Source organism: Struthio camelus, chromosome 13, assembly GCF_040807025.1.
Source record: "Struthio camelus isolate bStrCam1 chromosome 13, bStrCam1.hap1, whole genome shotgun sequence".
Lineage (NCBI taxonomy): Eukaryota > Metazoa > Chordata > Aves > Struthioniformes > Struthionidae > Struthio > Struthio camelus.
This window is the reverse complement of record NC_090954.1, coordinates 7,278,695-7,300,923: the sequence shown is the minus strand read 5'-3', so window position 1 is coordinate 7,300,923 and position 22,229 is coordinate 7,278,695. Positions and strand designations below refer to the sequence as shown.

Below are 22,229 nucleotides of genomic sequence, written 5' to 3'. Positions count from 1 at the left end.
TGTCCTTGTGAGCCTTTGCTACCTGGGAGCCACCTGGGGCTGAGCCCAAGGCCTTTTTGTGGACTTGCTGTAGAGGAGTGCTGCCCTGTGCTTGCCCTGGGGGCCCCTTGCTGGGCCCTACAGTCCCACCTGTATGGTTCAGGTTTGTCACTGATGACATCTCAAAACATCGCTTTTTTTTCCCCCTCTCCCCTCCCATTTTAAAAACAAACCGGAAAAAAAAAAAGGAATTTCTCAACTCGTGGTCAACTCAGAAAGGAGAACCTCCTACTGAGAGAGCGCTGTGGACAGTGCCTGTGCGGAGAGGCGCCTGCCGCCCGAGAGGGTCTCTTCAGCCACCTGCAGGGTCTTCTCTGCACCCCAGATCTGAGCTGGGGAGGTGCCACCGTTGCTGGGAAGATGGGCGCTGGCCTCCTGGTGCTACTGACTGCTGCTGGCCTCTGGCACGGTAGGTCCACAAACCCTCCAGAGCTCCCTTCTGTCGCTGCATCTCTCCAGAGTGGTTTTAGGATTTGGTTTGGGTTTCCTGAGGGTCCAGCATGAGCACAGATATGTGGGAGAACCCTCTTGTCCCAGCCCGTCCTTGGGTGAGATGGGATGATGGTCCCCCAAAAGCCCTGTCTGTGCTGGGGAAGGGGGAAATGCCACAGTTTGATCAAAGGGCACTCGGGTCCCAGCTGCAAAGGGCAAAGCTGGGCTCCCAATCGCATCTACACCAAGCCCAAAAGTGCTTGTGTGGGCCTGTGGGAGGGGATGTGGCAGATGGGCAGGTTCAAGGAGCCTTGTAGGAGGCAGATAGCAGGTGAGGGATGCCCACTCCGCAGCAGCACTTAGCTGCAGCGAAGAGACAACAACCAAGGCTGTAACACCTTTCTGAACCCCTTCCAGGGCTGGCTGCCATGCAGGAGGAGGGCAGTGGTGGAGAGAGGCTGTATCGTTAATCCATGTTGACTTTGGATCTCAACGGTGCTGAGGGCTCGCTTTGGCTCCCTGTTTCCCTGCCAAGAGAAGGCCAAGTGGTGTGGAAAGGATCTCAGCAGTAGGGAGAGAGGTGGATTGGGTCTGGGAGTGGGTTAGGAGAAAGAAGAGACGCAGCAGAAAGCGTGCCCCAAGGGAAGCTCTCTCTGGAAAAAAACATTTGCAAGAGCTGGAGATGCTTGGCCTACAGGTGACAAAAAGCTGGGACAGACACCTCTATCAACCCCTTTCAATGCACTTCCTGCCTGGTAGGAGAGAGGTGTCTGAGCACAACTGTTCTTTGGTGGTATTGGCTTGTACAAAAGGGCTGTAGAGCAAGGTGTTAAACCCTGTGATGGAAACTGAATTCAGGCAGCCAGGAGGGAAAGATGAATACAGCTGGTTTTTGAGGCTGATGAGGTGGCCAAGAGGCGATAGCTCATCGACCTCAAAAGTCACTAAGCCAGTTCTGAAGTTTGCAACCAAACACACAGAAATCAGCCCCTGCTGACCTGTGTTACTGATCTCACGTATCAAATACTTGCAGCGTCTCAGTTCTTGTGTCCCCCTTCCCACCATTCTCCTGCGGAGCAAGCTCAGGGACTGTGAGGCTCTGGTGGGCAAGTCTCCCTCAAAGGGTGTAATCTTGGAGGAAAAACATTTGGCACGTAGCAGGAAGACGGTGTTTCCCTCTCAAGCTGCTACTGTGTTCATATTTTCAGCTCAGAAACCTTGCATCCACCTTGCTATTGCACTGCAGTATTTCCCTTCAAGCCTCGTCTCCTACATGCTCAGCTGTTTCCAGGTCTGCTGTGCTGGGAGCTGGGCAGTGAAGACTGCAGGGTTTTGTCACTGTTCTAGTTCAGAGAGTCTGGTCTGAATTCCTTGTCGCGCTTGTTCTTGCTTCAGATCCCTTCCTTTCCAGCCCCTGCAGCTATTCCTGGACTCCTAAGGAGTAATTATGTCTTTAGCATCTTTGGACCCAATTTTAATTTTCAAATGTTGCTTCCTGATTCCCGGGTGGGACAGGGCACTGGAGCATCTTTTGTGAGACTCTCAGCAGCTTGATTGTTGGGGGGGACCGGGCACCTCTGATGTATGCATGTGACAGGTCATAGCAAGATCTGTCAAGATCTTGCAAAAGGTTTCCTAAGGTTCTGGGTGATGCAGGTCACCAGCCATGAAATCCTTGTGAGACATTTGTCTGTCATATCAGGGAGTTAGATACATGCTGTTCGCAGTGTCATGGCTCTTGGCCACCTCCAGCACAAAGCCCTGGCCTACTGAGGCTGTCTAAAGCAATCTCCTCAGGCTGAAGCTGGAGTCAGAGCTTGGCTCCTTTCTCCTTCCTTTTGGATTGTGGGTGCATGTTCTGAGCACACCCATGGCTGATGCAGTGTGACCCTTGGGACCTGGCTTCTCGCTGGGGAAAATGTCCTGCACTCAGATCCCAGCTCCAGATCAAGCAGAGGAAGGATTTGAAACCTGAGCATCCCACATCTGTGTTCTTGGCTATCTGGAGAGGTCTTTCCAGGGTTTTGGCATTTTTGTTGGGGATGAATCTAAGTCTCTGAGGAGGAAATCCCAAGCAGAGAAGGGCACCGAACCTTCTTCTCTGCCTCCAGGTACAGTAGGTGACTATCTCAGGAAGGTGTTCTCAGCCACCAATCCTCTCCTGTCATTGTGGGGAGAGCAAGAAGAGCCTAGGCCTAGTGCAGGTCCCTCCAAGGGCCAGATTCAGCCTATCTAGCCCCCAGGATCAAGTAAAGGGCCTGATGAATAACCTCTGTGCAAGGCTCCTGAGCCTCCAAGTCTTATTAGCCTCCACTTCTCCTTACTTGCCTCTTCCACACCCTCTGCAGAGGAGAGTTATGTTTTGGCTGTGATCAGAGAGGCAGGGACAGAGCCTGCAGCTGTTACTAGAGGTCATGGTTACACAATCCAAGTGTGGCAAAACCTTTGGCCAGCAGTTACCGGCAGTGCTGAGGAAGCTGCTGAGGAGCAGCAGAGACATCCTTGGGCTTCGTGCAAGATTGCACACTGGTCAGCAGGGAGCAAGCCTCCCCCAGCAGCCCTGCTTCCCCATTCTGGAGAAGGGGAGAAGGACCTCTGACTCATCTCCCATTGCATGCAAAGGAGCGGGCGCTTCGGGGGCCTTTACCTGGCAGGACCCTGCATTCAGTGTCCCTGTGCTCTGTCCTGTCCATCTTCACTCCACCTGTGCGGTGCTTTCGCCATTGCTAGGAGTCTTCAGTGACTGCCTGAAGGCTGCTGGCTTCTCCATTGCAGTATATTACGTAGAGTTAAGTACTCTGGGGCCTTTTCTGGCTACAAGTACCTTGGGAGCAGTTGGAGGCTGATAGCAAGGATGCTGAGTGACAAGACTCTTGTTTCTGCTCTACTGTTGTGGCCACGCTAAGGACCAGTTATAACATGGCCTTTTCCCAAGCCAGTCTGAATGCTGGAGCGAAGCTTTCCTTCACCCAGAGCTGCATCAAACTATGCTGAAGCCTTGGATGTAGAAGGATAGCCAAGGTGAAGAGCTGGCAAGGCAAAGTGTCCAGTGATAGAGAGTAAAAGCAACAGAAATGTGTCAAGCCCTGCTAGAAAACACAGCTTAGCAAAGAGGGAGGAATGTTGTACCTCAGATATGTGGAAAATGTGGCTTTGCAAAGGATTCTGGGGTATGTTTTTCTCCACTTTGGGAATAAATGAGGCTTTTCCTCTTTCCACAGACAGATTAAAAACATCACTAAAAAAAAACAACACTCAAGGAGATAAATCTCAAACATTCCATGCTGCCCGTCTCCCGCTTCCTCCCCCAGGGCCTGCAAGTTTGATTCAGGCCTTGTTTGGGTTTCCCCAGTGCAGCCGCATCATTGTCACACACCAGTAAAGCTCTCCAGGGGCTTGAGTGTCATGGAGCTCTGCCCTCTGTTGCATGGAGGGAGGCCTCAGCCCAAGACCGCTTCAGAGATGCTCTTTGGGCTCTGGCGTTACAGGCCTGAGCAGAGCCGGTAGGACAGGATGCACGTTTGCGCCTTGGCCATCCTGTTCCTCACCAAGTGAGGGCTGTGAATGGAGGTGGCTGAGGATGGGTGCATGCTGCTTCTGTCAACTCTGTTACATGGATGGTGTCCTCTGTCCAAGTGGCATCTGGGACTGCAGTGCTTTAAACAGTATTTGCTACTGCTGCCCATGCGCAACCAGCCTTCCTTGGCTCTCGTCCCTGCAGCAGACTTGGATAGTGAAGGGCTGTAACATCAGGCCGTTGCTCCGCTTCCCCTTGAGGACATGCAAATGCAGCTGGACAAATGGTGTCATCATGGGACACTTTGCCCTTTCCCACTTCCTGCCAGATTAGGGCCTTTATATTTGTTTGGACAACAAATGTTTCCACTAACAACCTTGTGAGCCCTTGTGAGTCGAGGGCTGTGTCTGCAGCAGAGTTTGATGCATTCCAAGGCCAAATTTGCCCCTTTTTTTCCACTGCCACCACCCCGGAGGAGCTCTGCTGCCTGCAGTGACCTACTCTGCTAAGAGCGGCTGGCTGATAACTTGGGCAGATACCTTTCTTCTTACTGTTATTTGAGCCGTAGTGTGTGTCGCTTTAAGATGTGAGGATGGGTTAGCAACCGGGAAGAAAAGCAGAAGTGGGAGAATAGCCCTGGATCAGGGCCGGAGGGGAGGGTGCAGAGCCCCCCAAACACAGATAGCCATTTGCAATGTGTTTCCTGTCCTCCGCAAAGGCCTGGCGTGGGGGTAGCAGTACCACTTCTTCCCTAGCCCCACAGTACTGATTCATTTCTCACTTCCCCCCACCCTATATATAGGTGGTGACTCAAAGAACTCGCTGATGCAGCAAAACAGGGAAAAATATTTCCCTCTGACACTGAGGGCTGGAGTGGGACTCCGGTTCCCCTTTATTCAGCCAGCAGAGAAGCCGTCTTCAAGGCAGAGGCGGCATCAGAAATCTGGCTGCATTGCAATAGCAAGTGACAGCATAGTCTGATACGCAGCGTATAGGATTATGGCTGTGGGCTTGCATAAACCATTTAGCTTTTACGTGCCTCAGTTTCCCACCCCTGAATATGAATAATAGTGCTGACTCGCTTCCTAATATATTGATGGTACCTGGGAGAAAAAGACACCGTCTGAAGGGTGCAAGGACACCTACGAGTCAAAATCCACTGCCCGGCAACCAAAAAAGGCAGGCTTCTCAAAGGACATGTACTGGACTTCTGCTCTGCAGAAGCTTTCCAGGCTGCTTCTAACTGATCACAGCACCAGCACGACAGAGAGAACCCCATCCACTGGCCTTGGCCTGAACTTCACCAAACGGCCGTGTAGGCTCACCAAACTCCTACGGTACCTTCTGCTCCACCACAAAAAGAAAACCTGGTGTGAAAAGAGGCAAAACCCAAAAGGAACAATTTCTAAGCTAGTACCTGGCCTAATCAGCTCCAGATGATTCTGTTTCCTTCCCTATTGCTCTGAACATTCAGATATGGCTTCATTTCCCTTCCCTGAATTTTACTCCTTGGAAGATCAGGTCACTGTATCAGGCTGGTGAGGTGGAGAATGGCTGGAGTGAAGTGACACTAAAAGCCTGTCTGCATCCCAAACTCAGTCTCTTCCCAAAGCTAAACTACTCCATGCTCAACAGTGTGAAATTCAGCAGAGCATCCTAAGGGATCATTTGCGTGTCTTCCCTCTCTCTCTTTTGTTTGCAGGCTCAGCATCCCCAGTGATCAACCCTGACACCCCTTCTCTGGTTGTCAATACTGGTGATCCAGTCACCTTGCACTGCTCAGGAGAATCTGAAGTTGAATGGTACAGCCAAAAGGATACATCCACCAACCACACCAGCAGCACACTCAGTATTCCCAAGGCCACTTACAGGGATACAGGCACCTATAAGTGTGCTTACGTCAACAGCAGCGACAAGGGCATCGCCTCTGTGCATCTGTTTGTGCGAGGTAGCTGTTGTTCTCTCCTCCTACATGTGCTGGAAGAATGGCTTCCTTTCAGGGATCAAAGCCATTACGCAGGTCCTCTGTATGGCTAAGGTTATGTGTGTCTGGGGAGAGTGCGGGCTCCTAGCAGGGCTGTGGCTCACCCACATACAATGGGGTCCATGACTGAAGCCTTCAGGTAAGGCGCAGAGCACCTACATCTTCTGCAGATGTATGAGTGGCATGGACCTCTTCCTCCATTTACCTTGGCTTCCCTTCCTGAAAAATAGTGTTGAAAGTCTGTTTTCTGTTGTAACACGCAGTGAGGTCTGGAAATCAGAGAAGAGGTATATTCTCAATATCCCAGATAGGAGGGAGATTCACATTAATCAATCCCCACCATGTGAGCTGAATCCTAAAAATTATTTCACCCCAGAAAGAGTTATGCCTGGGTAACTCCACCACATGAGTTCACCCCTTCCCTTGTACCAGGGATGCTGTCCTGCATAGGGAAGGTGAAGGTCTTTCTTACAAACAAAACTAACGCCATGATTAAAGGCTGAATAGTGCTAAACATGCTTCTTAATCTCTCTTGTCTGTGTGCATTCGTAACTTGCTAGCTCTGCTCTCCTCAACTGCCTTAGCTGGAATTGGCCTTGTATGAGTTTTGGAGGTTGAGTGAAGCAGGCATGAGGCAGGGCTGCTCCAACTCCCACTAAACAGCAATGCTGGAGAGGACTTACCTTTGCTGAAGTTTGTCTCTCGGCTACAACATATGCTTTCTGGATACAGTTCTCTGGCCTGTCTTGCCTCCTCCACAGATCCCAATAACGTGTGGTACACCCCAACTTTCCGGATCCTCGTGACCAAAGGCAGTAATGCTGAACTCCCCTGTCTCATCACGGCCCCTGAGTACGGATCCAGTGTGACTCTGACAATGGACAACGTCTCTCGCCTCTCACCAGGGACCAATTATTCTTTCAGTACAGAGAAGGGAATAACGCTATACAATGTGCAACATCATCAGAAGGGCCATTACTATTGCCAAGCAGTGATAAATGGAAAAATAAAGAAGTCCTCAAGAATAAGACTGATTGTGGAAGAAGGTAAGAGGCTGGGGTTGCTACCATCCTCAGGGGGACAGCAATAGCTCAGCTGGCCACAGTGGATAGTTAAGGAAAAGCTCCTGTCCAGAGGTAGGAAAGACCTTCTGAACCTGCAGTCTTTTAAAGGTACTTAATGGAGCCGAGATACAAAATAACACCAGCTTTTGGCAAATTGTCCCCTTTAGGTGGGTCTCCATGGGGATTCCATTATTCTAATCATCGCAGGCACTACTGTAGCACAGAGAAAAACATCCACTTGTCTCCCTGACGTTCTGAAAGTCCTCAGGCCTGGTGCTCAGAACGTAACCATGGCACAAGGATCCCCTTCCCTTTCATCTCACAGTGCTGTTTGGTGTGGTGTCACCCATCTTTACAGGTTTCCCATAGACACATGCATACAAAGAGGAAGGACGATCCCTATGCAAAGAGAAGATCAGCATGTAAAGATTGAAGAGGAGGGAAAACAGAAGGCAGGCGGTCCCTGGGGAGTCTCTAAGGCACAGGGGGTAACTGGGCCAGGTGACACTGAAACTTTCCCCGCTTGCCTTTGTGTAGCGCTGGAGAAGCCTCTGTCAGTGATGATGGACCCTATAGATCACGTGCGAATCGTGGGCGAACCTTTCAAAGTCACTTGCAGAGTAATTGCTCCTTCCCACAAGTACAACATCAAATGGGTGGCAGCAGCAAAAACTGTAAGTTGGGTGCACAGCTTCAAGGGGGAATAGGGCCTCTCAGGATACTAGGGAGGGAGAGGGCAGTAAGAACTACCCCAGACCCAAGCTGGCTGCAGCGAAGCCTCAAACTGCCCAGCCAAAGTAGCTACTAGAACAAGCTGTAGAAATCTTAATGTGGCCATCCTTTCCTTTGGGTGACCCAAGGTTAAGAAACACCTGCATGCTGTCAGGGTCTTGCTGCAGGAGAGAAAGAAAGGGATGTTGTTTTAACTTGGTTTACTGAGCAAGAGCCGCAGTACCTACCAAGGCAACACAACAGCCATTTTGCCACTCAGCCTCTCCAGGGCTTGTAAAGCAGCAGACATAGCTCCCCAGAGAAGAGAGATGGGAGAAGAAAGGGAATGCATGTCAAAATCTCCTTTCAAATCTCTGTTATGCTGACTTTTAACCTCTAGAAGGTTAGATAAGATTTGTTAGGAGTCCTTGTTATGTCTGATGCCTTTATTAATGAGTGGAAATCAACATAAGATGCATCTCATGTTTGAATCATACAGTGTAAGGACAACTTACAGTAAGAAGGCTGGCAATAGCAGTAACTGCCTGCAGTGGAATATCTGCCCTGAATACTTGGCTTTAATATGCCTCTTGGTCTCCATACAGACGGCTTTTAGTAACAGGGGCTCTATAACAAAGCTTGGTAGGTCAGAACAGAGGGTGGTGGGTACATTTGGTATAAATATTGTTTGGTTCCATCCTCTGCCCTTCCGAGCAAGCGCTTGATGTTCCCTCCCTGCCTGACAGGTCAACAGAACTAAAGAGCTTAGCTTTGAAAATGAGAACTACCTCATCAACGACATCCTGTCCGTTCCAGCGGTGACAATGGAAGATAGTGGGAAATACACTTGTATAGCCAACAATTCTGCAGGGTTCAAGAACGCCTCAACATTGCTCCAGGTAGTAGGTGAGTACTTCTTGAAAAGGCCAGGGAGGTGTGAGCTGAATCGTGCCTAGTCTTGAGTATTTGCTGCTTCTGCAACCATCTTGTTCCTAGATTGTTTGTTTGAGACACCACCCTTGCTGCTTTGTGAAGGCTCACCTGAGAACTGTGCAGTTGCTAGGAAATAAACTGTCCTTTTCATGTCTTGAGGAGCAAGAAGACATTTTTTTGGAGTCTGGATGAAAAACCAGAGAGCCTTTATCAATTTCTGTGTGTTTATAAACAGCTCTGAAACAAAAAAAAAAAAAAAAAAAGGGGCAAGGCCATACTAAAGACCTGGAAAGGCTAGCTAGAGAGACGGACAACCTATAGGAGCAGGGAGTGAATCTTTGTCTCTTCTGATGACAGATCCATGTAAGAGGATGCAAGTCTACTATACGTTTGTTTGTATCTCAAAACAAGGACAATTCATCCCTGCAGCTCTCAGGCTTGGGATTGCTGGTGACCCAAAGATGCTGCATACCATAGCTTAGGAGGAGGGCTTGGTCTGGGATGCTTCCTGGTGAGAAGCCAGGAATTTAGCTAAGGGGCAGGTCTTCTATAGCTGCTCAGGAGATATAGTTTTAGCCTCATCACTTGTTAGGATACAGTGTGTAAAAGCTCTTGCCCTGTGTAAGTTCCGCAGAGTTCCCCACCTCTCCTCAGGTAGAGTGTAACCCAAGCCATCATGGCACAGAAGAAATTTTTTAAAAATATTTTGGCAACATGAGACATGTAATCTGTGTAATGCCTCATTCTCTCCCCCAGTCTCCTAGCTGAGGCTGCTCTTTCCAATAACGGTCCTTTTATGAAGCTGGTATAAGCCTGTTTCAGGTCTTTCTCTTCCCTGTGGACATGCCTGCTGACGGCCCTGCTCTCCTCCATCCTACAGAGACAGGTTATGTGTTCCTGACCCCAGTGCAAGCCACCAGCCAAGAAGTTGCTTTGGGAGAGAGTCTGAAACTCCAGGTACGGATTGAGGCTTACCCCCCACTTCTCCGCTGGGGCTGGAAGCACACAAACCCTTTGAAGAAGTCTGGGGCCACCACATTCAAGGGCCAGATGATCTCTGGAAACCATTGGTATGTGCTTTTTGTCTTCTACATTAACCATGGCACGTTTCCTACAATGCTTTCCATGTGAGACAGCCAGACCCCGTTCTACTGGCTGACAGAAAACCCTCTGTTTTCAAGGAGGGGAATTGTTTTGCCTTTCTGTCTTCCATTTCCAGCGTTATTAGGCAAGCACACCGAGCAGGCCTGATTAGGTCAAGGAGGGCACCATCCTTCTCTAATTTGACAGCCTTCTCTTTAGAAAACCTTGTGAAAGTCACTATCACACCTGTGTTCTGGTTGTTCACGTTTGCCCTCTCCCAGCAGGAAGAAATTGCAGGGGTGCGTACACAGGAGGAAGAAATGAATTCCCACACTGCCCCTCACAGCTGTGCAGTCTGGGGAGCACATACATTGACAGGCATTTGCATTCCCCATGTTAAGGGAGGCCAGAGGCATCACTATGAGGTTATGATAGGTACTGACCTAAAGGGAGTGCACGGCCACGCTTTTCCAAAGTCTACAGCCAACCTAGGCTAAAAGGAGGCTGAAAGAAAGAGAATCGTCCCATTCGTTGGGGGGTTTTGGCAATTTCCCTTTCATTTTCTTAGAAACCCAAAATAATCCACAAAAGGAACTGTGGCACTCAGCAAGCAGGATGGCTTAGAGAGAACATTCACTTGCATTGGGGTCTGAGAGCTGTGTTGGGGCAGAGGGGATGGGGCACTAGGGACCATTGACTTGGTGGGCTAAGGGACGGGAGGACTAAGTCATTCTCTCAAAAGCAGGAGGGTCCACATCCTCTGGCCGTTCCCGAGCAGTGATTTAGATGTTAAACTCTTCCTGAGCAGTGACCCATCCATAGCCTTTCAAAAGCACTGTGCACTCTGTGGCAAAAGGCCTTTCCTTCAAGGGGCAGCTTTTCAGCAGCCAGTACGATCGGACCTTCCTTGCTTCCCCTGAGGAATGAGGCAGCATTTCCCCTCCCGGACTGGGGTTAGTGCTGGGAAGTGTTCGCCTGCTCCAGGGCACAGGCAACAGCTGCATGTTGCAGAGCCCTGAGCAGACTGTGCGAGTGCTTGAGTTTTCTTAGCGTAGCTTTCCTCATGGTGTTTATTCTCTCTGTGGGAGCAGGTATAACAACACACTCTTCCTGAACCGCCTGCAGGAAGGGGAGAGTGGTCTCTATACGTTTTATGCCCTAAACAATGAGATCAACGCATCAGTTACCTTCAGCATCTCTATGAAATGTAAGTGCTCTGCATTTACCCTTCCTTCTTCCAGCTTGCCCTGAGTTTACTGCCCAGCAGGCAACAAGCATGGCTGAGGTAGCAGGGCACTGGGTCAAGGCAGCTTCCAGCCCAGTGCCCACAGAAGATACTGCCAGACTGCATCTGGGCCCTGACCCAAACCCATACATAGCCCAGGGGTTCCTAAGTTTTATTGTTGATCACGTGGAAGGTGAATCAGAGCACAGGGAACGTGCTCTTCCTCTGGTCGTAGCACCCACCGCCTCTCTGCATTCCCCAACAGCTCCTCCAAGGGTCTGCTACATCAGGGTGCCAGCCAATGACTCCAGCATCCTTCACTGCATGGCCATCGGTTACCCTGCCCCACGCATTGAGTGGTATCGGTGCCCCACTCATTCTGACAGGTAAGAAACTCCCTGGAGCCTCTGGGCCAAGTAGCACCTCCAACACCAAGGTATGCACTTGCCTTTGCAATGCTGGCATTTGCTGAGCTGCACCACATTTCAGCAAAGGCTTGCTTACAGACAATGCAGCAGAGCCTGTCCAGTAACAGCACCAGGGACTTTGCCCTGCTGAGAAGAGATGTTCTCAGGGACTGTCCGAGGTGAAGTGGCTGATGCTGTTCTGAAAGTCCTGAACATGAAGAGTTCAGCTGCTTGTGATTCATATTCTCTTAAGGCTTTTCCAAGGAATATGTGAGTCCCTTCGAGAAGTGCCCTGGCATAGGCTGCTGTAGAGCTATATCCTGGCTAATCCTAGTCATCTTTCAGGGACCTTCTAGAAGACCCCACAGGCCCAAAGCTCTACAAAGCACTGGCTTCTTGAACTGCAGTGTGATGGGGGCTGGTGCAGCCCCTGGACAGGGGATCTCAGTACCAGCCCTGTTCAAGGAGGGAATCGCTGCCAGAACACAGCTGTAGCCACATAAAGACAGTCAAAGCTGTGTATCAGTACAGGAGCTCGATGTTCAGGGAAAGGCCTTTAATTGGGAAGAGTGCAATGTCTCATAGAGCTGCAGGCCTAATTCCCTGTGTCTCCTGTCCAGCCTGATACAAGCACCAATTCACCTACGAGCAACTGCGCTGCAGAGAATCACTCATTCTCTCTGGTACGGTGTCTCTGCAGGTACAACGAGGACTATACATTGCTTCTGAATGACTCCAGTCCCCAGGTGGTGAACATACTGCCCTTCCGAGAGGTGGAAGTGGAGAGCATCCTCCCATTCCAGGAGCTGGGCGCCAACTTCACCTTCTGCTGTGTGGCCATTAACAGAGAGGGGAATGCCTCTGATAGGCTTCACTCGGTCACCATCACCAGTAAGATAAAAACCAGTAGCTTTTAGGGGGGAAGATACAGGCTTTTGGGGGGCCCGTCTTCCCACATGTACATCCTCACTGCCTTGCGAGAGAGGTGGAATAGATCCTACAGCTCCTCTGTGCTCAGGGCGAGGGAGGCTGTGGCGTTTGGAATTGCTGGCTGGGCAGGGACTGGTGCCAAAGGTTGAGCTATGCTACGAACACCATGTAATTGCAGGACTTAACTCCATGTGCTCAGCACTTCCAGCTACTGCTCAGCCCACTGGAATCATCTTTTGGAGGTTGCATCTTTTGATGGATCTGTTCTTGCTGATGAGGTCTTGGTCCCCAGCTAGCCCAACCTGCACCTATTCTGACCTGGTGCCGTTCATGTGGCATAATTTTATGGTGAAGGCGGGGAGGCTGACCCAGCCTTGGGTTTCACGTTAAGAGCTACTGGGAGTCAAGGGAAGTTGTCATGGGTGTCTCTGAGGCCAGTGCTGGGTTTTGTTGCATACGGGGGATGCCTAATCCAAGTGAACAGCTGGGTAAAATGCTCCCAGAGATTGTGCATTAGGAGAGAAACAGGAGCAGATTCTCACCCCTGTTTCTTTGCTCCTCCAGGAAATATCATGGCCCCCCCAAACAAGCTCTTCAGCCCCATTCTCTCCACCTGCATGGGCACATCGGTCCTGCTGCTCCTCCTACTCCTCTTCCTCCTCTACAAGTACAACCAGGTCAGACTCCCTGTTGTGTGGCAAGGGCCTCAGGGCCTGCACAACCTCAGAGACCACACTTCCTGGGCTGGCAGTCACAGGCAGCAAGCATTCAGCTTGGAGGTACCAGGCAAGATGAGCCAAGCTACCTCCCTTCTCCCGAGCTGCCTCCCAAACCCCTCAGGAGTTTCCTGCTGCCAGGCAAAGCCCATGAGCCACCAAATCCAGTATGTGAACACCTCTCCTCCCTCTGGTCCCTCAGACTTGCAGGCCAGAGCTCGCTGCAGGCGTTGCTCAGTGCCAGACAAAGGTGCTTGCTCTGTGCTGTCAGCTGCAGCCAGTTTTGCTCTGATCAACATGAATCCACAGACTGAGTTAATGGGAAAAATAGGTTATGCAACTGCATCTACTCCCTACTTTATAAAAAGCTGTCTCCATGGGGAAACAGGCTGATGTCAGAAGGCAGTTGTCTCCAGGAAGATTTGGTCACTATTTTTACACAAGAACTTGCCCCATTTTCTCTGCAAGATTCTTTTTCAGCATTTTGATTCCTTCTTGGTTGTTTCTGTAAACTGCACCAGTCAATAGCCACCTCTGCTTCATCAGTGGATGAAAATCTGTTTTTCAGTTCTCCCTTTGGCACGCTCCTCTCCCATCAAAGCTGTAAATTTTGCAGCAGAGCTCTGAAGTGCCTGGTTGTCACAAGATCCAGCAGAGCGCTCTCCCAGACAAGGACCTACAGCTTTGCAGGAAGAGCTGTCTTTGTTTCCAAGAAACCTCTGCCCCATCTGGAGGGATCTTGTCTTGTGGGAGCAGATCTGACCAGTAGTCCAGAGAGAGAAGGATGAGTGGACACGTGAGCGCAGCTCCAGAGAAACAGCCTCTAGGAAGGCTTTGCAAGCCCAAGGGAAACAGGACACGCTTATAAGCAACCCTGTGCCACCAACGGGCTTCTTGAGCCATGGCTGATTGCTGCCGTGTCGGGTGAATTGTCGAACAGAAAGCAGCAACGCTCACCCTCTTGGAGCACGCAACAGCAAACACACCCAGTGCATGTAGCGTTGTTTATCACTTCTACCAGAAACTGCTTCTTGGAGCATCACAGCTGCGTCTTTGTTGGACAGCCTGGATGGGCACGAGTGTTTAACTCTGAGGCAAAGGGAAAAGGAGCAGTGTGAGGGAGAAAACAGAAACAGATGCTTTTCATCAAAACTGCAGGAGGTCTGTTTGCTCCAGGCTTTGTCCCTCATGCCTCTGCTAACCCAGCTATGGGCATCTACCCGCAGGCTGCATCCATCTCTGCAACTATCCAGGGGAAGTGGTGAGGAGAAGCATTTCCGCACGGCACCTCCCAGTAGCTGGGACATAACGTGATTCATCGCAGTCTCGCTCACTCCACCCCCGCTTCCCCATGCCTGCTCTAATGGGCCTGAGAACCCTTGGTGCCACTCTGAGGTGCAGGTCTTTGCCTGTCTCCATGGACTGAAGCAGAGGCTGCGCAGTGCTCTCATGCCAAGCTGTTTCGCTTCCTTTCTCTGCATTTCTGCCCCCAGAGTGGCTCCCTAGTCCTCCCAACATGAAGACACCCAGCCCAAGCTGGCAGCTGCCTCTGCCCACAGGCTCCAGCACTGCTTCTCCCTGTACTCGCCTGGTTACTTCTGCCATGAGATTCATTGAAAAGAGAAGAAATTCTTACTTCTCTTTCTACATTTCTTTTTTTCCCTTGTAAGGGAAGCTGGGCTGGGCCAGCTCCACTGTTCTGCTGTGCTCAGCAACCCAGAGTGCTCAGGCAAGACACTCAGGGGGGAGATCTCCCTCCAACACCAGCTAAGCACTGGTCAGCCACTGGTCGGCGGGGGACAGGCTGGCTCTCCCAACACTGCTGTCGCAAATCAGGCCAATAGGCTTCTCTGCTAGGTGAAAGAGGAAAGAGGGCCTCCCTTGACCAGGAGGAGAACCGGGAGGCTTTGCAACAGCACGAGAACTGGCCTGTCCAGACCCAGCTTCTCTTGCTCAGTGCAGATTCAAAGCAAGAAAGGTTGGATGGGCTGAAACCCAGGTCTCCCCTCTGTTTGCAGGGGGAGACCTAGACTGTGTGCTGGGACAGGGGAGCCCTCAGGACTGGAGGAACTTTGAATAACTGGCGTCTTTTCCTTACAGAAACCCAAGTACCAGGTGCGGTGGAAGATTATTGAGGCCTGTGAAGGGAATAACTACATCTTTATTGACCCCACTCAGCTGCCATACAATGAGAAATGGGAGTTCCCCAGGAATAATCTTCAGTTTGGTAAGAAACCTTCCTTGCTGCTTACCTAGTGGCAGCAGCAGCTCACCACAGAACAGAAATGCTCCGAGGGGCTGAGCCAAAGCAACGTGCAAAGCTGCGTTCAAGCAGCTTGGCGGTACCCTCAACCGGGCCCTACTGCTTTCTCCCACCCAGGATGGCAAATGCTAGGGTACAACCTCCCTCCAACCCTCTTTTGCTCCAAGAAAGGTTGAGAGGATCCCATCCCTCCTCTTGCATCTGGCTTTGTTCCTAATGCATAGAGCTGATCAGCCCAGTTTTGGACATTGCTTCATTCAAACTATCTTTGCTCACAGTAGAATGCCCCTTAGATGTGCCAGCGCCTGAGCAAAGGTCACTCATGTGTCATCTGCTCTCAGCAGGAGCCTACCCGTCAGACCTACTCAAAGCTGTGTGCAGGACAACTGCCCTTTTTAGAAAGCATCTCATAAACACATTTTTTTCTTCTGCAGGAAAAACTCTTGGAGCTGGAGCCTTTGGAAAAGTGGTAGAAGCCACCGCTTTTGGGCTGGGCAAAGAAGATTCAGTCCTCAAAGTAGCTGTGAAGATGCTGAAATGTAAGTCCAGAGCAGCTTGCAAAGGCTGAAATCCCCCAAGCTTCTTCAGGCAGGATGTAGGGTGTGTTTGTTTAGCACATCCGCTGGTGCTTCCAGGCTGTAACACCTACTTTTTTTAGACATTTCTGTCACAAGCACTGGGTGCTGGAGTCACATGGCTAACATTATTTGTGGACATATGTGGCCAGAGACACAGGCAGAGGACACACGTTCCCCTCTTGAGTCTCTTTCCTCCCTTTGTTCCATCTCTGTCCCTACCTTTTCTGTCCTCCCCCATCATCATCTTCTCTGCCTTGTCCTTCACGCAGTCCTTCATGCAATCTTTCTCCTTTTGGCTTCCAGCATCAGCAGACACAGATGAGCAGGAGGCTCTCATGTCTGAGCTGAAGATCATGAGTCACTTGGGACACCATGAGAACATTGTTAACCTGCTGGGAGCATGTACCCATGGAGGTAGGATCCCACAACCCTGCTCCCCCCTGGAATCCCTCCCACAGCCTGCTCCTCTGAGGCTGTTACCTCTCTTCAGTTTCACAAGGGAGAGGTAGCTGATGAGCCCAGTGGTCTTTTCTCATCCTGTACCTCTGCAAGGGTCTATGGGAAAATAGCTAAACACTGAATATTTTCCCCAGCACTATTCCCTTCACAAATAAGTGGTTTAAAGGGGCTTAGTTGCCTGAGACAAACACACTGATGGTTGTTTCAAAGAAGCAGGAACTTTCCCCATAGAAACCCCCACGCACTTCGAGGTGGAAGTGATGGTTCTCAGCACCAGCTCAGCAGGGCTGGTCATTTCAAGAAATGCTCACGTGCAGTATGGATTCTGCTGCCCCTCCTGCCTCCAGCCCCACGCTGGTCCCTATGCCCAGGGAAAACACTCACGTCTTAATGAATCCCTTCCACCTCTGTCCCAGGCCCAATTCTCGTCATCACTGAGTACTGTCGCTATGGAGATCTGCTGAATTTCCTGCGAAAGAAAGCTGAATCCATAATTATCCAGGACTCGACTCTAGACACCTCTCTGGACAGCACTGCTGACTACAAAAACATTGACCTAGAGAAGAAGTACATCCGCAGGTAAGAGCAGCGCTCAGGTGGCTACAGGGCCCAGCAATTCAGGGCCTGGGTACTTGCTGAAAGAAGCTAGGGTGGGAGGCGAAGGCCAAAGGTCTAGGGATTTGCGAAATACCAGGATGTAAAAGCCATTGAGAATGTATGTGTTTAGACAAGTTTTTCGGAGAGTTTTTTCACAGCAGCAGGTGAGATACCTACAATAAATCCAGGTTTCAATCCAGTCCGCCCTCCTACATTCTAGAATCAAAACTACTTGGCTTCCTGCACCCACGGGCACTTGGGTTTTGCAGGACAAGACGCCGAGCACTCCCCATCAGCCAGGAGCCATCCCTTTACACAAAGGGAGCAGTACTTGGAGCCCCCTATCACAAGACCCCCCCCCCTAGGTTTCCTTTAAAAATCAGCCTCAATATTGACTTTCCCTCAGGGCTTCAGCCTCTAGCTAAGCCACTTCCTGAAGGCAGGGTTGTGGTTTCTCCACTCAGTGGAGACGGAGAGGGGCAGAAGGTGCTGCCATAGGGTTGCTAACAGCCTGTCTCTGATGCTGTTGCTCTCTGACTCAGTGACAGCGGCTTTGCAAGTCAGGGTTTGGAAACATATGTTGAAATGAGGCCTGTGTCATCATCAGCATCATCATCTACAGCGTCATCAGATTCTGCACAAGCCAGGGGTGAGTTAAAAGCCCATTTCTGTTTTTTCATTATTTCTTTATTCCGGTCATCCTGTTTGATTGAGTTCTGGGAACTGGGATTTAACGTAACCTGCTTTACTCGCCAGGCTTGCAAAGTTTCTCTTTGAATTTCAGGGAAAAGCTCAGAGGAAGAAGGAGAAACCAGGGAGGACCTCCGTCCCCTCGATCTCTCTGATTTGTTACAGTTCTCCAGCCAAGTGGCTCAGGGCATGGCATTCCTTGCATCAAAGAATGTGAGTGCCAAAAGGATGACTTCCCCCAGTACTCCAGCTGGGAAACATCAGTCCAGCCAGCAGAGCCCAGCCACCACATCTGCCTAAGAGTCATGATGGCTTTGGATGGAGTGGCCAAACCCAAGCAAGCTGCTGCTGGAGATGGGCCTTTCTCGTCCACCTGCTGGGTTTTTTTAATCTTGGTCTGGGCTCTGACACGCTGGGCCACTGTGAGCAGTGTTTCCTTCTGAGCGGCCTCCCATGGGCTCCAGGCAGGCCCTCTCAGCAGGGCAATGTTATGGGTGAGGGGGGGGGGAAACCAGGGCCGTGCATCGTGTTATTTTCACCTGTTTCTCTCCAGCTTTTACATGAGGTCAAGAGCCTTGATGCAGAGCTTTCTCGCACTGCCAGCTTCCCCGCTACTCTGGGGATAAGGAACTTGAGAGTGGCCATTGAGCTCGCTGTCCAAGCTGGCTCATTTAAAGTATGCCAGAGAGCAACCATAGGATGATATCAGACAAGAGAAAAGTGCAAACAGCCACTGGTTCTGAGCCACCCTCCCCAGGGAAGCTAAAGACCACATGCGTTATGAAAGGACACGGAATGACGTATCAGTGTCTCACCACTTGAAATGAAGTGGTCGAAAGGAGAGAGCCCCTACCCCTTTTATGTGGCACAGTGCCTTTTCACCTGTAAGCGCTGCTATGGTGAGAGGGCCAGGCTGTAGGAGATCAGCTGGCACTGCCAGAGGGCATGGGCTGGGGGGGTCTCAGTTGCACTCTTCTCTCCCTAGTGCATCCATCGTGACTTAGCGGCCAGGAACGTGCTTGTGTCAGATGGACGGGTAGCCAAGATCTGCGATTTTGGCCTCGCCCGCGACATCATGAATGACTCAAACTACGTTGTAAAAGGCAACGTAAGTGATTGAAATGGGGACGGGAGAAGGTAGAAGGAGTTGGGGGCGGGGGAGGGAGGTGTTACACTGGAGAGGGAGGTGTTACACTGGAGAGGGAAGGACAAGGTGTAGCATAAGCTGCAAGCTTGTCCCAGACTGGACACCTCTTTCCTCTTCCAGGCACGCCTGCCCGTGAAGTGGATGGCCCCAGAGAGCATCTTTGACTGCATTTACACAGTGCAGAGTGACGTGTGGTCTTATGGCATCCTTCTTTGGGAGATCTTCTCTCTTGGTAAGAAAGGAAGGAGCTTGCAACCCTCTTCTGGTTTCCATGACTTAGCACTACCCTAATGTCTTTGTATAAAAGTTTCCAAGGAAGGCAGAAGGTTGACTAAATCTAGCATTTATCAGGACTATAAAATAAGGTGTTTAGCTCCCAGAGGGGCAAGTAAAAGTTCTGAATTCCTCAGAACTCTAAGAAGAGCAGCACTGGCTCAAGTGAGGCTCCAGGCTACTTCCTCCCACCCCCACAAGGCACATGCTCGCCCAAGGGTTTGTTAAAGCTGCTGGTCTGAGTGCTATCTTGGCTCTTGTCATTGTTACAGGTAAAAGTCCATATCCTGGCATGGTGGTGAACAGCAAGTTCTACAACATGGTGAAGCAGGGATACCAGATGGCCAGACCTGACTTTGCTCCCTTGGAAATGTGAGCGGATGTGCTAAACTGCTCACAATGGGTGAAAGGGTGGTTAGAGCTGCTTCACAGAGAAGGGGCAGCGAGCCCCACTGGGAGGCTGTCCCAGGTCTGCCTGCAGCTCCCATGCAAGCCCTGGGGCAGGAGTGTCTCCCCTTGAGGGTCAGACTGGATCTTACCAGGTTGCCTGCTTAAGGTAGGAAGTAAGACCTGTGACAGTCAGTTATGATGCTTTGCCCAGTATTTTCCCTGTTGATGGATGAGAAACAGGGAGACCTCATATTATCTCTCCCCACTCATGAATTTGGCAGCTCTTTTTTTCAGCCATCTGCTTTTTTACCTTGGCAATGTGAGAAAACAAGTCTGAGTAGTCTACAGCAAAGGAACAAGTGTTAGCTTAAAGAAAAAATTACTAGAGGCATAAAGTCTCTTGCAGGCAGATCAGGGGCCTAGAGAAGGAGTTTGCTGTATGTTCTCCTGTTCCTCCCCCCCCTCTTCCCCTGGGGCACTGCACATGCACTGACCACAGGTGTTATAGACAGGAAAACAGAAAGAAGATAAGCCACTGCTCAGCATCACATGCCCAAACTACAGTGCATCACTCCTGTTAGTCTGCAGGGAAGAGTCGGGGGGGGGTGCAGACTCTCCAGCAGCTTTAGGCCAGCTCGGTGCAGCTGCCCTGTCCCCCTCTGACTCTGCAGATACAGCATCATGCAGGCATGCTGGAGCCTGGAGCCAACACAGAGACCTACTTTTGACCAGATCTGCTGCTTCATTCAGAAAGAACTGGAGGTACACAAGGAGCAGGTGAGAAGCTTTAGAGAGGAGAAAGGGGAAGTAGAAAGGGATGCATTTTCCCCACACAACCACACTCCTAGACAATTTTCCTGGTGTCATCCCATACCTTGAATGGACAGGCACAGTCTAGTGTTAGTGAAAAAACACAGAGGCACCCAAGACTTCCCCATGCTGAAGGGTCAAATCACACACACACACACACACACACACACACACACCCCAGTGACCAAAGGGGGCTGGACACAGAACTACAGCTACTTTGCTGCAGCTGTATGAGCAGCAATATGGCCACTGACACTGCAGCCCTGCCCTCATCCCCCTGAATTTGGTACGCAATCGGACAAAAGATGCTCTGCCTTGTGAATAGCCATCCTGCAGCTCCACAAAAGCCATGGGCACAGCACAGGGTGGTCTTAACATCCCCAGTTGGTCATCTGTGCAGGGATAGAGAAGTCTTCCATCACTGAAGGGACTGAAACACACCTCGGCTTTTTGCTTTCAAGGACTACACAAACCTCCCATCCACTGCTGAAGAAGACAGCGGTTGTGATACCTCTGGCTGCTGCGAGGAGTCCTGCGAGCAAGAGGAGAGTGGCCAGCCCCTTCTCAAGAGTAACAACTATCAGTTCTGTTAGCTGCTACCATCACCTCGCAGTGAGGGGTGCCCTCAGGTGATTACCACTTTCCGGCCGTGCAGCTCCACATTCACACCATGAAGCATTCATGTGACAGGTCTTTTTTTTTTTTTTTTTTAAATACAAATTACAGCCAAGTACCATATTTCCAAATGTCACTCATCAGCACGTGATTGAACCCTTGTATTTCATATATGGGTGCATGCACACAGACAGGAGCAAGCCTTGTTGAAACAAATCATGAGGAGGGGTGAAGAAGAGAGAAACTGCCTCACACACCAGAAGCAGCTCTCTTCCTTGGCAGTCCTGCTCTCTTCCCTTTGACAGTCAGTCACTGGATGTTGCAGAGTATGTGTTTAGATATAGTTAAAGCTTCTACCTTGCATCAAAAATGCATTAACCTCTAGATTTCCTCATGCAATCTGCCTCTCTGCACTGATGCTTCTGCAGGGATTGCTTGGGTGAAGTGGGACAGCTTAAGGGTTAGGTGAACTTGTGTGCCCCAGTAACAGGGCAGAGGAGCAGTTATTTCTCAGGTAAAACACAGAGGTGAGCAGTGCTCTTCCAAATGGGCACCTAACACAATCACAATCCAGGAAAGAATGGCAGCTTAAACAGATGCGGAACTGATTACCATAATACGTATCCTACAGAACATTTGAACTCTTAAACATGTAGCAATTCACTGCCTTTTTCTATAGACATGCTCTTGTATATATTTTCTTTGGTTTATTTTGATAGTACAGTTGAGGTCATTTTTTTCATAAGCTACCTAGGGCCTAATGCCCTTAAACTTATTTCTAGCCCAGCTCTTCCTCAGGGTTACTAATGCCACAGCCACCAAGTCCTGTGCAGCTAGCAGACAGGGTAGCTAATGAACGTTAGCTTCACTTGACTCGGTTGGTCAAGGATCAGTATTACAGGTATAAGCACTGACACAGCTTAGGAAAAATTACGACAGGACAGAATTACTGTACAACATGTGGCCTCTATCAGACTGTGGGCGACTCTGTTGCGGGCCACTTCTGATTATATTACATCTCTATGTTTATGCTAATGCCAAGTGATTGATTCCTCCTTACTAAATAAAAAGCTAACATATTTCCATCTGTCAGCATTATAAAGAATAAAGTAAGATGTTTAACAAAGCAAGTCTTTCCCAAGGCTTTAAGGATTGTTCTCAGAGGGGAAAGGATCAGAACAAGGGCGACACACTGGCCCATCCTCTCACACCCTACCACTCTGATCCATTCCTCAGACACTCATGCTTCTCATTATCAGTTCAAGACCATCCAATCTTGTGTAACTTAAGAAACTTATTAAAAGCAAGGTTTTAAAGCACTTTGTTCTGAATAGCCTGCCTTTAATTGGGGGAAATGAAATATTCA

General features: G+C 50.2%; 1 protein-coding gene across 1 annotated transcript; it reads left to right on the top strand.

Moving 5' to 3' along the window:
• The first annotated feature begins 233 nt into the window (after nt 1-233).
• On the top strand, nt 234-22,182 carry CSF1R (colony stimulating factor 1 receptor). The gene is made up of 21 exons (XM_009672046.2): nt 234-448; nt 5,691-5,936; nt 6,734-7,018; nt 7,574-7,710; nt 8,494-8,653; nt 9,561-9,750; nt 10,855-10,970; nt 11,254-11,374; nt 12,096-12,286; nt 12,890-13,002; nt 15,142-15,268; nt 15,739-15,843; nt 16,186-16,296; nt 16,758-16,920; nt 17,481-17,587; nt 17,723-17,841; nt 18,614-18,736; nt 18,896-19,007; nt 19,321-19,420; nt 20,110-20,215; nt 20,710-22,182. Exons 1-21 carry the CDS (start codon nt 400-402, stop codon nt 20,839-20,841), a joined length of 2,913 nt encoding a protein of 970 aa, XP_009670341.2. The 5' UTR covers nt 234-399; the 3' UTR covers nt 20,842-22,182.
• Nucleotides 22,183-22,229: the final 47 nt, after the last annotated feature.

What these genes read in the sequence shown, in the direction of transcription:
- CSF1R (XM_009672046.2), top strand. Translation starts at nt 400, where the DNA reads ATGGGCGCTGGCCTCCTGGTGCTACTGACTGCTGCTGGCCTCTGGCAC. An exon ending in AACATTGCTCCAGGTAGTAG is followed by an intron (nt 8,654 to 9,560) that starts GTGAGTACTTCT and finishes TCCATCCTACAG; the next exon opens with AGACAGGTTATGTGTTCCTG. An exon ending in CAGGAATAATCTTCAGTTTG is followed by an intron (nt 15,269 to 15,738) that starts GTAAGAAACCTT and finishes TTTCTTCTGCAG; the next exon opens with GAAAAACTCTTGGAGCTGGA.